Source organism: Pelobates fuscus, chromosome 6 (assembly GCF_036172605.1).
Source record: "Pelobates fuscus isolate aPelFus1 chromosome 6, aPelFus1.pri, whole genome shotgun sequence".
Classification (NCBI taxonomy): domain Eukaryota; kingdom Metazoa; phylum Chordata; class Amphibia; order Anura; family Pelobatidae; genus Pelobates; species Pelobates fuscus.
Window position 1 is genome coordinate 67211432 of NC_086322.1, and position 15468 is coordinate 67226899.

The 15468-nt window shown below is 41.2% G+C and overlaps 1 protein-coding gene across 5 annotated transcripts in view; it reads right to left on the reverse strand.

The window, feature by feature from the left end:
- FAM184B (family with sequence similarity 184 member B) overlaps positions 1-15468 on the reverse strand; it is a 49138-nt gene that overhangs the window by 14602 nt on the left and 19068 nt on the right. For all 5 annotated transcript variants that reach the window (XM_063457820.1, XM_063457816.1, XM_063457818.1 and 2 more), the window contains exons 2-4: positions 13239-14003; positions 3037-3172; positions 2814-2947 (exon numbers count right to left, since the gene is read on the reverse strand). In XM_063457820.1, the coding sequence (XP_063313890.1) occupies positions 2814-2947; positions 3037-3172; positions 13239-14003 (1035 nt within the window). The remainder of the gene's footprint in view (positions 1-2813; positions 2948-3036; positions 3173-13238; positions 14004-15468) is intronic.

The following is a 15468-nucleotide window of genomic DNA, read 5'->3' on the forward strand; positions in this document are numbered from 1 at the left end:
TGTTCATGTTGCCAATTTGAGGAAGTTGTGGGATCAAACTCGACAAATCCTTGTGCACAACTCTATGTTGGTCAAGAAACACGCTGATAAACGTAGAAGGGCGGCTCCGGTCTTTGTTCCTGGTGATAGGGTATGGCTGAGCACGAGGAACATCCGTTTAAAAGTGCCCTCCATGAAGTTCGCTCCTCGTTATATTGGACCCTACAGGGTGCTGACCCGTATCAATCCAGTTGCGTATCGTTTAGCTCTTCCTAATACCTTACGCATCCCGAACTCGTTTCACGTTTCATTGCTGAAACCACTCATATGTAACAGATTTTCCTCCACAATAGCCCCTCCTCGCTCCGTTCAGGTGGAGGGTCAGGAGGAGTATGAGGTTAACTCTATTATTGATTCTCGAATCTCCCGGGGGAGAGTACAATATCTGGTTGATTGGAAGGGATATGGTCCTGAGCAGAGGAGTTGGGTACCTCAGGAGGATGTTCATGCTCCCCGTCTCCGCAGGGTGTATCACTCTCGCTTCCCATCTCGTCCCGGTTCATTCCGCCCGGTGGGCGTATCTGAGAGGGGGGGTACTGTCAGGGTACCTGTGGTCTCTACCTCCGAAAGAGGTAGAGACTTAGCTGTTCCTCCATGCAGACGGTCTGATGGCTCCCTTCCCCGCGGTCTATCCGGTCATGCTAGGCCGGCTGCGAGGGAGTGACTGCCTTTTACAGCATCTAGGCAGGAAGTAGTCATCAGGACACTCCCCCGGAACGACCTGTCAGTCAATTGCTGCAGGACCAATCAGGACGCCTCGGAGGCGTGGTTACTGCTCTGAACAGGGTATTTAACAGAGCTTCTTTCATTAGCTCATTGCCCTGTCGTGGTTCTAGCTTGTTCTAGTCACTCAGTGCTTGTGTATTCTATTATCCCTTTTGGTTTTGACCCGGCTTGTTTACCTTACTCTGCTTATCTCTGTTACCCTTGATTCGGCTTGTCTCTCGCTTACCTGTCTTCTGTTACCCTCGACCTCGGCTTGTCTTTGACCATTCTATACTGTACTACTTACGTTAGTCCGGCCATTCTAAGGTCCGGTATACGTATCTGGCTACTGTTTGTACTCTGCGTGTTGGATCCCTGTCCCGATCCTGACAGAGGATCACTGTGTAGTATAGCGGCCAAACACCCGAATAGGACCTCCCAATCTAAAAGATAAAGTGTGCATGATTTTAAACACTAAATAATAATCAATGTGAGTTAAAAATAGAGATGAATTAAACTCATCACAAGAAGGGGCTGGCACTTTAACACAACGGGTACCATAACCAGTTCCATACTGTACCCTGACACAGTTTATAAGGCCCCTTCTCTTTTAAATCTATCATAGAAAGGCAATGAACGACAATTTTTCATTGAGTCCATGTGGGGCTAACGTTCCCAATTTTTTGATCCACCATGTTTCTCTTTGTAATAGACGTTCCTGTCTATTACCGCCCCTCCTTGAGACGGGGACATGGTCTATGGCCACACACTTCAATGTTGTAAGGGGGTGTCCATTTTCCAAAAAATGGCGTGCGACTGGTTTGTCAGTCTTATTGTCCCTATAGGCCAGTCTAATGCTGGACCTATGTCCCCTGATCCTCTCGCAGAGGGCAGTCTCGGTTTTCCCGACATAGTTGAGTCCGCATGGGCATGAGAGTTTATAAATCACAAAGTCCGTCCGACAGGTAATTCTATGTTGAATTTTAAAGGTCTGTCCCGTATGTGGGTGATTGAAAGTTTTACAGGGGATCAAGTGACCACAAGTTACGCATCCCAGGCATCTTATGCATCCATTATTGCTCGTATTTACCCTGTGTAAAATGACACAGAGCACTGTGATTGGATGGATTTCAAGCCCACCAATCAGAGTGCTCTTTGTCATTTTACACAGCGTGGGAAAATTCCAAAGAGGGGGTAGGTAGGGGGATAATTTTTTTATTGGGGGGGGTGACTAGGGTCCCCCCATTTGTATTTAGGGCCCCCACCCGCCGCTCAGGGGTGGGGGCCAGGGGGGAGGACATTGGGTCCCCCCCCTTATTAGTATTTGGGGCCCCCACCCACCGCTCAGGGGTGGGTGCTGGGGGGGACAGTAAATCCCCCCTTGTTGTTATTTTTAGGGCCCCCACCCACCGCTCAGGGGTGGGGGCCGGGGGGGCAGTAGGTCCCCCCATTGTGATTTATGGCCCCCACCCACCGCGCAGGGGTGGGGACTGGGGGGACAGTAGGCCCCCCTCCATTGTGATTTATGACCCCCACCCACCGCGCAGGGGTGGGGGCTGGGGGGGACAGTAGGTCCCCCCCTATTGTTTTTTTTAGGGCCCCCACCCACCGTTCAGGGGTGGGGGCCGGGGGGGGCGACAGTAGGTCCCCTCCCATTGTGATTTATGACCCCCACCCACTGCTCAGGGGTGGGGGCCGGGGGGAAAGAGTAGGTCCCCCCTTATTGTCTTTTTAGGATGCTCAGGGATGCGGGTGGATGCGGATTCATGGCCCCCACCCACCGCGCAGGGGTGGGGGCCGGGGGGGGACAGTAGGTCCCCCCCCCATTGTGATTTATGGCCCCCACCCACCGCTCAGGTAGGTCCCCCCTCATTGTTTTTTTAGGGCCCCCACCCACCGCTCAGGGATGGGGGCCGGGGGGGGGGGGCAGTAGGTCCCCCCATTGTACAACTTTAATTGTAATTATAAAAGGTTGTGCAATTTACATGTTTGGGTTTCTATTTGCTGTTACTGTGTGGTTTGTTTAAATAGGAAAACACACTGTACTAGTGCCACAATAGCTGTAATACCTGTTTCAATGTCACAACTTCTCCATTGTTATTTCCATTTGAACACGTCAGCTGCTGTTTTTCATATTGGCTTTTTAGTTCTGCTAGTTCGGTGGCATAGGCTTTCCGTGTGCTCGACAGGGCCTGTATCTGTTCTGTCAAAACACAATATTACTTTATATGACTTTAGAACACAAGGCAGATTGCATTAAGACTGTTGCCCTAAATAAACAAAAATGACTACCTGTTTGACTGTGGATCTCTTTTTCTTGCAGGAGAAGTCTTTGCTTTGCAATATTGAGTTCTTCTTCTAATTGCCCCTGTATGCTTTTGGAATCTGTCAACTCCTGCCCTTTCTTGCTGAGCTGTGTTTCAAATTCCTAAAATAAATAAATAACCTCTTTTGTTTAGAAAACCAAATTTCTTAAAAGTGATATCAAATAAATGCATTATACCGTATATACTTGAGTATAAGCCGACCAGAATATAAGCAGAGGCCCCTAATTTTACCCTCAAAAACTGGGAAAACTTATTGACTCGAGTATAAGACTAGGGTGGGAAATGCAGCAGCTACTGGTAAATTTCTAAATAAAATTAGATCCTAAAAAAATTATATTAATTGAATATTTATTTACAGTGTGTGTATATAATGAATGCAGTGTGTGTGTATGAGTGCAGTGTGTGTGTATGAGTGCAGTGTGTGTATGAGTGCAGTGTGTATGAGTGCAGTGTGTATGAGTGCAGTGTGTATGTGTGCAGTGTGTGTATGAGTGCAGTGTGTGTATGAGTGCAGTGTGTGTATGAGTGCAGTGTGTGTATGAGTGCAGTGTGTGCAGTGTGTATGTATGAGTGCAGTGTGTGTGTGTGTGTGTGTATGAATGCAGTGTGTGTGTATAAGTGCAGTGTGTATGAGTGCAGTGTGTGTGTGTATGAATGCAGTGTGTGTGTGTGTGTGTGTGTGTGTGTGTGTGTGTGTGTGTGTGTGTATGAATGCAGTGTGTATGTGTGTGATGCAGAGCCTTGGTGGGGGGTGGGAATTTTTAATATATCTTTTTATTATTATTATTATTTTATTTTTATTATATTATTTTGTTTTCATTATTTTTTTACTTATATATTATTATTGTATTATTTTTATTTTTTTACGTCCCCCCTCCCTGCTTGATACATGGCAGGGAGGGGGGCTCTCCTTCCCTGGTGGTCCAGTGGCATTGGCAGTTCAGTGTGGGGGGCAGGGGGGCCGGCAGAGTTTACTTACCTCTCCTGCAGCTCCTGTCAGCTCCCTTCTCCTCCGCGCCGGTCCGTGCAGCTCTTCTGTCAGCTCACACTGTAAGTCTCGCGAGAGCCGCACTATGACCCCACGGCTCTCGCGAGACTTACACTGGGAGCTGACCGAGGTGCTGAACGGACCGCCGCGGAGGAGAAGGGAGCTGACAGGAGCTGCAGGAGAGGTAAGTAACCGCTCTGCAGCCCCCACAGCCCCCTGTCTGTATTATGGCAATGTAAATTGCCATAATACAGACAGTGACTCGAGTATAAGCCGAGTTGGGGTTTTTCAGCAAAAAAAAATGTGCTGAAAAACTCGGCTTATACTTGAGTATATACGGTAATTAAAATAGATATAAGCATGATCGGTTTATATGTTTAGTTTGTTAATGTTTATATTCAAATAATTATCCAATGCTGTTCCATTTGATTTGTTGTACGGGTGCCCCAAATGCTCTATCAGTACAAGCAGCGCACAAGTATTTTGTGGAGGAGAGAGGGAGGGATTGGAGCATATGGTCATTCTATAACAGTCATTCTAATACAGTTGCCTGTTTATAACAAGATAAAAGTTTTTTATGAATATTTACATTACCTTGTTACCTAGCCATAAAGTTTGCATTTCTATATTCCTGAAAAAGAAAGCAACTTGCTCGCAAATACGCAAAAAAGAAGTATCATCTTTATTTAAATTTCTGTGAATGGAATTTTTAATTTAGTTTTACAATGTAGCACTACATACATTGGCAATATCATGTAGGTGTATTAAAAAAAACATATACAGATGTCAGAAATAATTAACGAAGAACATAAACAAAGACATTCAAATCATCGCATACATGAAATGTACATATTCAGGCAATAACAGCCATCTCTGCACTGTAGTACATCATTTCATCTTTCATCTTTCAAAGTAAGGATGAACTACAGCACCAAACTCTGGGCAATAGTAGCTGATCCTCTATTCAAGTATATCTCGGTATCCAATAAGGAATCTCTAAGATATTCCTGGCCCTCAATAAAATAAATAACAATAAGTGTTCCTATCTATTTAATTAAGATTTGGAAAATAATGTGTCCCTATGGGCAAATAAGTGTGTCTTCTAGCTGCGCTAAAAATGAGGTCTACCATGGCTCTAAGCTCCTCCATAAATCGGAGCCCAGCCTGCATAGGCAGTGTTGTAGACTTCTTCCAGTAAAGGGGTTTGCGCACTTTGGCCACATTACTTAAACTGACGATCTTTTCGCGTGGTGTAGTAATATGTGGGCAGGCTCAAAAGGTGGTGGGTCATCTGAGAATTTCTTGAGAATATCATGAATTTTCCACCAAAAGGGTGGATCAATAGGCATTTTTACCAGATCTGGAGAAAATTTCCCTCCGCCCCCTTACATCACCAGCATTGGTTGTCCTGCCTGTCAATTATGTGCAAGAGTTGTGGAGTTTTGTACCATAGTGACAGAATTTTATAGGCATATTCCTAATATTCACTAGAAATGGCATAGTGTAGTTTGAAATCACAACTTATCTGACCAATAAATGCCAAAAATTAATTTACAAGATTAATTTACAAGACCCAGATTAAACCAATTCCCTCAGCAATTAATAAATGGAATAATGATTTGAAAAAGGACATAACTATGAGAGAATGGAATAATTCCCTTAATAGATTATATAAAGCCATTGCTTAAATATACATGAAACTCACTATAAAATACTAAATAGATGGTATAGAACGCCTCAAAAAATTGCAAAAATGTATCCTACAGTTCCATCTAACTTTCGGAGATGCAATGAACCAACTGCAGATTTTAAGCATATTTGGTGGAAATGCCCAATAATTAGACCCCTCTGGGAGAAACTAAACCAATATTAATCATCTCTATTGGAAACGAAGTTTAAACTGACTCCAAATATGGCTCTATTACATATGGACATGGGGATGATTAATAAATAACTTAGACCAATTACTTTTCACATTATGATGACTGTTAAAACATCAATAGCCAGAAACTGGAAGTCTACCAAGGTGGATAATTGGTCCAAGATTCATTTTCAAATTATCATGCAATGTTAAATGGAAAGAGCTAACTAACTTTTCTCCAAAGAAAGGATACCACTATACCTATTGGGATATATGGGGGGGGGGGGGGGGGGGAACTAGACCCAGGACAGTAAGTTTATTTTTCTTTTTATTAATTTTTTTTTTTTTCTAACCAAATAGTCCTTTTACAACTGTGAGATTACTGGGAAATTACCGGGAAATTACCGTGAACCTCCCCCCCCCACCCCCCCACCCCCCACACTTGGTATCTCCATTTTATAATTTTAAAGCGCTATGGAATAGGTTGACACTATATAGATGACAATGATACAGTGTATATATTTTAGACTAATACTTACTGTTTATTATAAAACAGAAATGTGTCAAAAATCTGAAGCAGTGACAGACAAGGTACAATGTGTACTCTGTAATAATTTTAATCCTAAATATGAATAAATTGAAAAATAAAACAGAATTAAGTAAATTTACATAATGATGTTACCCATGGACAGCTGTCTGCATACAATGTTGTGATTTAGTTCTACTTCTTTAGCTGCTAACTATTCATGCCATGTTTCACAAATATTACTTGTAAGTGGGTGGTTAGTAAAAGAGTGAAAGTGGGGATTTTTTCACTGTTATGAATCAGGTGAATCTTTTAAAGGTTCGACTAAAAATTATTTTGGAAATTACATAGTTACATAGGATGAAAAGAGACATGTGTTCATCAAGTTCAGTCTTCCACTCATCTGATTTTTGCTGTTGATCCAAAAGAAGGCAAAAACCCAGTTTGAAGCACTTCCAATTTTGCAACAAACTAGGAAATAAATCCGTTTTGACCCCAGAATGGCAGGCAGATTTATCCTTGGATCAAGACGCTATTACCCTACAACTGAAAGATTATATCCTTAAATATTATGTTTTTGCAAGTATGCATTTAGTTGCTGTTTAAACATCTGTACAGACACTGATTGTAACGGACTGTTTCAGCAGAAAAGGGGTAAAAATCAGTTTAGGCGATAATCCCCTTTTCCCAGATAGGCACAGCTACTGCAGAACACCAAACTCCCGAACTGGATACAAAATAGCACTCCAAACTGGAACCTCACGAATAGCTGCTAGCAGACGAACAGGAAAAGCAGACATCAGCTTACACTCCTAGCAATCAATCTTCCAGCAGCATACAGTGAATCCCCCCAAGAACGAGACAAGGCTCCGTGTTGAGGCTCAAGCAGTGGTCTCAGGTCTGGAACACCCAGCCTGCTTTTTATTACAGTTGTGCACATACAGGACACACCCAGGGGGAGGCATAAAACAACCAATCAAGTAACAGTACAACCCACACATCCCCTCCCCTCAGATAAGCAATTAACATAATTATTACATACAGTAAAAATACAGTTTCCACACATACTCGGTAACTTTAAAACCATACATCACATTCACATAAAAATACATATCCACAATCAATCCATTCAGGGGAACAACATATTAAAAAATGGCATGAATCAGACCAGGGGTTCAAAAGTTAGTAAAGTATCTTTTAAAACCCCTGTCAGCATGGCTAAATCTGGCTCACACAGGTTTTACAGAGGCCTCTATTCTGAAGACAATGGGGGGAAGTAATCCAATTATCCAGGGATAGAGGCAGACTCCATTGAGCACATGGTTACACAAAGACAGTAAAACACTTTAAAATACATAAAGTAACTTTTTATACATAACACACAGCTGGGATCTGAACGCACAAAACTACCGAATAGCGCGCAGATCCTATTCACACAGTTCAATTGCCATGGAGCTAAAGTCTTTCCCATAGTCTTTCATTATATGAATAGGCTCCATGGCATAGCTATCTGGGGGTATCACCGCTCACACAGGGCAAGTACCGAATGGACCCACTGTGTTTAAAGGGCCAGAATGAGTGACATGCACTCTGTTAGGGCCGAATAAGTTTTTTAAAAGGGCCCAATCTCCCAGGGACCATAATCACATGGCAAGAGGCTGGCAAGCAGTCCTCTCCAGGCCCAAGTGGCGAAGGGCACTTCGTCACACTGATAAAACCACTTCTTCAGGCAGAGAATTTCATATCCTTATTGTTCTTACAAAAACCTTTCCTTTGCCTTAGACTAAATCTTCTTTCTTCCCGTCTAAACGCGTGACCTTGTGTCCTATGTATAGTCCTGTTTGCGAATAGATTTCCAGGCAATGGTTTGTATTGGCCCTGAATATATCATATATCAGAGGCACTGTTTTTCTAAATTAAAGAGGTTTAAATTTGTTAACCTTTCTTCATAGCTAAAATATTCCATTCCTTTTATTAATTTTGTAGCCCGCCTCTGCACTTTTTCTAGTGCCATGATATCCTTCTTTAGAACAGGTGCCCAAAATTGCACAACATATTCAAGATGTAGTCTTACCATTGATTTATAAAGAGGCAATATTATATTCTCATCCTGAGATTGAATGCCCCTTTTTATACATGACAATACCTTACTGGCCTTAGCCACCGCTGATTGACATTGCACATTGTTGCCTAATTTGTTGCCTAATCCTTCTTCTGTGTTGTTATCCACAATTTACAACCTTTTAGGGTATACGTTTCTTGTGTATTCTTTACCTTGAAGTGCATAACTTTGCATTTTTCTACATTCAATTTCATCAGCCATTTGAGTGCCCAGTCCCTTAATCTATCTAAATCCCTCTGCAGCAAAGTATCCTCTTGCTCACATTGTATTACTTTACAGAGGTTTGTCATCTGCAAACACTGAAATATGACTTTCACTGCTCGTTTCAAGATCATTTATAAATATCTTAAATAGAAGCGGTCCCCGAATAGAACCGTGAGGGACACCACTTCAACTTTTGTCCACCATGAAAATGTACCATTAATGACAACTCTCTGTACTCTATTTTTAAGCCAATGTTCTACCCAAGAACAAGAATTTCCATCTGGACTCAATTTTCTGAAATCTTATATTTATCTTCACAACTCTCCAAAGACAGTCCCGAGGGTTCTGAAATGAGCAGAAAATGTAAAACATGAGGAGGGGTGTGGAGGGTCTGAATTGGGCAGTAAGACTTGAGGTGGGCAGGTTGATAATTTAGAGCATGTCTATATCAAAGATCTCTTCATCAAAAATACACCTGCATGTCTATTTATTCATGTCTCACTCACTAAACTAAGCCAGTGCCCATCCCACAGGTCTAGAATTGGAATTGTACACATAAATTATTCTTGGTAAGATACTTAGCCTAAGAATTCATCAATTTGCTGACAACAAGAGCAGAGAGTGCAGAATAAATCCCCATCACGAAAATAGAAACATGGAAAGACACTGACTCAATTGCCAGAGTTAAAAAGGTCCAACAAAGCATTTTGTCAGGCCGAAACCAGTAGGTAAGTAGTTAAATTATTTTGAGAGGCTGCAAATGTATTGCCTAATCCAGAGGTAATTAACAGTATTTTATTAGTGTTTCAAATTACATACATATCCTAAGCTTGGTAACACATCTGTCAATTAGAAAATTAGCCCAGTGACCCATTCTTCAAGTGTAATATATTAAACAGGCTGTTTCATTTTGCCAGGGAGTTAAGTGCTTCTACAGTAAACAACTTATTATCATACTTGCTAGAGGTCTGGTGGATGTTTTTACATGAACTTTATTAACTGAATGGACCTAAAAATCAGCATCGGGACCTGTTTGCTGCTACCAACAGAGCATGTAAGAATCATTAGTCTAACCTGTTTCTAGTGCAAAGGCTTGCGTAAGAACAGAGACGACTGTCTAACCAGTAGAGTTAGATAGCCACCGAAGGCATGGGTTCTTTGGGATCTCACAGGTGCCTGACTCACCTTAGGGCAGACTGATCCATCAGGCCCTTGATCCCTGACAAAGGGCCTGACAACAGGAGGGGCCCAGCAGCTTGCCCTGTATGCAGCTGTATCTGCCCGGGGAAGAGAGAGAGAACAGCACCTCCGATCTACAGTTCCAAAGGGTTGCAGACTGTAAAGTGTGTGACAACGAGCACCGGCCAACCACTGTTTACTATGGCAATGTTCTCACACATCAAGATATCTACCACATGGTCTGTTTGCTGCACCCAGCAAAGCTGCAGTCCGGATAACTAACCCATCAGACCACCATAGAGGGAATTGATTACTGCATAAAAATGTTTTTAATGTATTTACGTCTAGGGAGGCTGCTCACTGAAACACAGCATACAAACACACTTTCACCCCCACACACACACACACACACACACACGCGGTCAACCCCCTTCACCATGCCAAACTCACATTAATCCCCTTAATGCTGTCACACTCACCCTCTCGCTCTGACACATTCACACTATCACATCGACCCCTCTAATCCTGTGACTCACTTAACACATTAACGCCTCCAGTCCTATCACACTTATCCCACCTACCATGCCACACTCACCCTGTCACATAAACCCCCTAATCCTATCACTCACCTCCCCTTGCCCTGTCACACTCCCATTTCCAACCATGTCAGACTTACCCCCAACCATGCCATACTCACCTTGTCACATTAAGCCCCCTAATCCTGTCACACTTACCCCTCCCATTTTTCCTGCCACACTCCCTCCTCCAACCAAGGCACACTCAAAGCCAATTCTGTCATAGAGACTCTGTCACATTAAAACCTCTATTCCTGTCATACTCACTACCCCAATCCTATTAATCCCAGCTGCCAAATTAAACCACATTAATCCTGTAATGTAAACATATGTAAAACTACCTATTAAAATACCAAAGGGAAAGGTGAATGTACATATACTGACTTAGAACAAATTATTAAACAAAGTGATTTAAATGTAATACCATTTGCATTGCCTGTTGACAATGTCAAACCACAAAACCATTCTCCCTGGCTTGTTCAATTAACCCCCTCACACTCCTTCGTATAACATCTGTTTTAACCACTTAAAGGCCGCATGACAGGCCATACCATTGTGCAAGGCAACAACCAGCCAATGACGGCATAGAAAATAATTTGTTAAAAGTACCAGTATGGTTAAAGCCCTGCTGGTACCATTCCCATATATCATTCAATACGCCAGTATCCCCTCTAGCAGTTGGGCCAACAATTAGTGGTCCAAAAGTGACAGATTAGGTTAGTGCCACACTCATAATGAGCCGTGCACATAGATCTTTTTAATCTTGTTAAATTACTGCGGTTTAGCTAACGTGCTCATGCACGTCAAGTCTGAGCTTGACCCTAGCCTGCCAAGAGCTAAAATCAGGGAACCCTAAGTATTCTTCAATACTTAATGGTTTACTCAATCAGTGGGGGCCACAATCAGAGCCCCAGATTAGCTGTGTGACATATAAAATATAGAAAGTGCTCAAACCCTTTAAATCATCAAACCTGAGCCATTACGCTCAGCCACAGGTCCACAGGTTAAAGTAGACCCTCTGAGTCTGAAAAGTTCATGTTTTCTTGCATCCCTATCTGCCTAGTGATTTGTATGCGGCTTTGCCAGGTGCCAAGCACTGATCAGTGAGCAGGAGCTGCTGCATGAGAGGGAAAAAGTGACCAGTGGCTTCAGACAGATAAAGTTCATCTACAGGCTGGTAACTATAACCTGAGTCTAAATGAGGATAAGTGAGGAGGCTTTATGGGCTTACATTCATTCTGCAAAATACAAATGCTTTTACTCTACTCTGGTAGTGAAGTGGATATAGGACACTATAGGCATTTAGACTGTAGTTCAAACCCTGCAACTGCAGACACTGCCGTTCTGCAGGAATGACAATGTTTACAGTGCAGCGTTTAACCCCTTAAGGACACATGACATGTCATAATTCCCTTTTATTCCAGAAGTTTGGTCCTTAAGGGGTTAAATGCCTCTGGTGACTGTGTTGCTGACAGCTACTCGAGGGGCTTCCTCCAAAGTAGCAATGAAAAACGTAGCTATTCCAATAAATGGTCTCATGCATGCGCACTGGCTTTCCACTGATTTCCTATGAAGGTGGAACCAGCTTTGGAGAAAGGGTCATGGAGTTGGAGAAAAGGAGAGCTTCAAGAGTTACGCATTTGTATTCGTACTGTTATCGTATCCCATTATGTCCCATTATGTGTGAATTATCAGGAACTCAGTGTACATTTACAATTCTATACCAAAATAACTAAATTAAAAGCATAGCTGACTTGGAGAAAATTTTTCGAAAGCTGTAATCTTCACCAATAGTTTGAAGTTCATACCCATGTGCCAGAAAAAGAGCCCCTTTACTGGAAGCTCACCACATTTGCTCAAGCAGCTGGAAGTGACAATTCCTCTTCTAAGGGCGTTTTCTTATGATGGATCTATTCTGTCTTTAGTTCTTAAAGGGACACTATAGCCACCAATCCAGCTTGAGCTTAATGAAGCAGTTTTGGTGTATAGATAAGTGGTTCCCAAACCAGTCCTCATGGCCCACCAACAGTCCAGGATGTATGTATTTCCCTGTTTTATTCCAATGGAGATACTAACAAAACCTGGACTGTTGGTGGGTCTTGAGGACTGGTTTGGGAAACGCCGGTATAGATCATGCCCCTGCAGTCGATTCTCTGCCATTAGGAGTCAAATGGCTTTGTTTATGCATCCCTAGTCACACCTCCCTGCATGTGACCTACACAGCCTTCCTAAACACTTCCTGTGAAGAGTCATCTAATGTTTACACTTCCTTTATTGCACAGTCTGCTTACTTTAGAATTCCTCACCTCCTGCACAGTCAATAGGGTTCTAGACCCTGCAGGAGCCTCCTGTGTGTGATTAAAGTTCAATTTACAGAGCAGGAAATAAAACCTTCTAATGTAAGTTAACATCTAATTAAAATTAAACCTTTTTTTCATGCAGGTTGTGTCAGTCACAGTCAAGGAGGTGTGGCTAGGGCTGCATTAACAGAAACAAACGTGATTTAACTCCTAAATGGCAAATAATTGAGCAGTGAGACTTCAGAAGTGTGATCTATTCATCAAATCTGCTTAATTAAGCTAATGTTGTTTTGTTGACTACAGTGTCTCTTTAAGGAATTAATAAGAGTTTAATATTTACTGATTCAGAACACAGTATCACAGTGAAATCACTGCACTGTTACATCACTACACAAAGAAAATCATTGCAAACCTGTATCTTCTCTTTCATCTTCTGAGAGTGCTTTGTAATTTCTACAATCTCCTGAGTCTTTGTATCAATCTCCCCTTTTAGCTGCTTTACTTCCTGTAACATGGCATCTTCCTTTGCCTGAACACATCTCTTCTGCTCTTGTTCTTTCTGTTGTAGCTGCTGTATCATGTCAGTCACTGATTGTTGCAAGGCTTTCCTCAGGCTCTCTCTCTCTTTGCTGTAGCTACTGTGCAGGTTCCCCACTTTCCGCGCATACTCCTCCGTTAACATTTTTTGCTGAGATTTCAGTTTCTCAACTTCTTTACTTAAAGCATCAATCTCTTTATTTAGCTGCTTAGTTACATTGTCAGACGGCCTGTCTTTTTTGCATGATTTACACTCGTTTCTCAAGGAATCTGCTTCCTCTGTTAGTTTCTTAAGGTGATTTTCATAGTCATTTTTCATCGACTGGATCTCGTTGGATAAGGCTGCTACCTTCTCGTCATGTTCGGCTTTGGTTTTCAGCTCGCTTTCCTCTGTTTGTTTTTTATAAGTGTCAAAATCCGCTAAGCTTTGCTCCTTTATCAAATTATTTTTTTCCAGGGACTCTTCGAGGCTCAGTATTCGCAATCGCAAGCTCTCTTCCTCTTCGATTTTCTTATCATACTGGAGGCATTTCTCCAGTGTTTCAGCGGAAATTAGATCAATTTCTTGTTGATGGGTTTCTTTCAAGGCTAGAATGTTAACTTCATATTCATCGATTTTATGATTCAGAGCATGGATCACCTTCCGAAAAAAATAAAATGAGTATTAGCATCACTCTCAAGTAACATTGTGCAATAGTGTTACATAAAAATTACATTTATTAATAAGTTATAAGACATGTATTTTCCCACTGATGTGAAAACTAAATAATTAGAAACAAAACTACATATGCATTTTTTTCTGATATTGCACTATTAAAAACAAATTATAGTGTATGGCAGTCAGATAAAACATTGCCTACTACTAAAATATTACTTATAGGAATCCAAAAAATCTAATCAATTATATTAAATTGTATACACTGTGCTTAGGTTCAGCATGGGCAAAAAAAATCAAATTCTGATTAATAATGGAGATTTTGCTTCACCTCATTCTCATGAATATTTCAGCGCTGCAACATATGGCAAATAATCACCAACTAAGGATAAACACCGATAGTGTGTGCAGATACCAGGAGCTGGCCTAGAATATGGCTGAGATAGGGTGAATATCTGGATATGAAAGTGAGTAGGTGTGCAATGGTACTGTGCCTTTAAGAGGGAACTGATGTTTATAAAAGGTAAAAGCAAGATAAATAGATAGATATACTTAAAAAGCATAAATGGGATATATCTGGATAAGAAATCGGTATCTTATAGACATATAATACATAAAATGAATGAATAAATGAATAAGTGAATGGATTGAAAAAAAAAAAAAGGATAAGTTTGTGTCCAAAGCAAAACTGTGCAGTGCAGGTGCCTCTATTACTGCTATGAAACAGAATGGCTGGCACTTGTACTAAATAGTATACTCTGTGTCTTAAAAAGATACAGATGGAAAAAGTACACAATGGGAATATATTAGCGATATAGTATGTGGAACTGTAAGCTAAAAATTGTTACAATGTAACAGCAGTACTAAAAAGCAATGGTTCTGAAACTGATTATTTAATCACCAACTAAATATATGTGAATGAAAAAAAATAACCATACATTTCATTTTTATTGTTAAGCTAATTTTTAATATGTACATTAAAATTCAATAAATATATTTGAGAAAAAAAATTACAAAAATGTAATGCCTTTGTAAAACTGCACATTACTGTTGTGTGCAAAGTATTTTATATAAACTACTGATTGCAGCACTTGTGGGACATGGAAGAAGTAAAATTATGAAAAACAAAAATCTAAATTGGAACAGCAAGCTTAAATGATGCTCGGAATTCTCCATAAACATTAAGAGCTAAGTTTTGACTTTCCACTTCTGCTGGTAAGTGAACAACCGTTTTGTCACTATTCTTTAAACACATCTTGTCTAATTCCTTTTTTTAGTCTGTCTAGTCGTCCACATTCTTTGAAACACAATCTACGTGTCTCTGCGTCTGGGTGATTACATTTTTAACTTGCAATATTTTTAAATTAGAAAGGAAATCACACTTGATGATACAAACACATTTGCATGTAGCATGCTACTGAAAGCTAATTTTAGTATTGAATGGAAAACC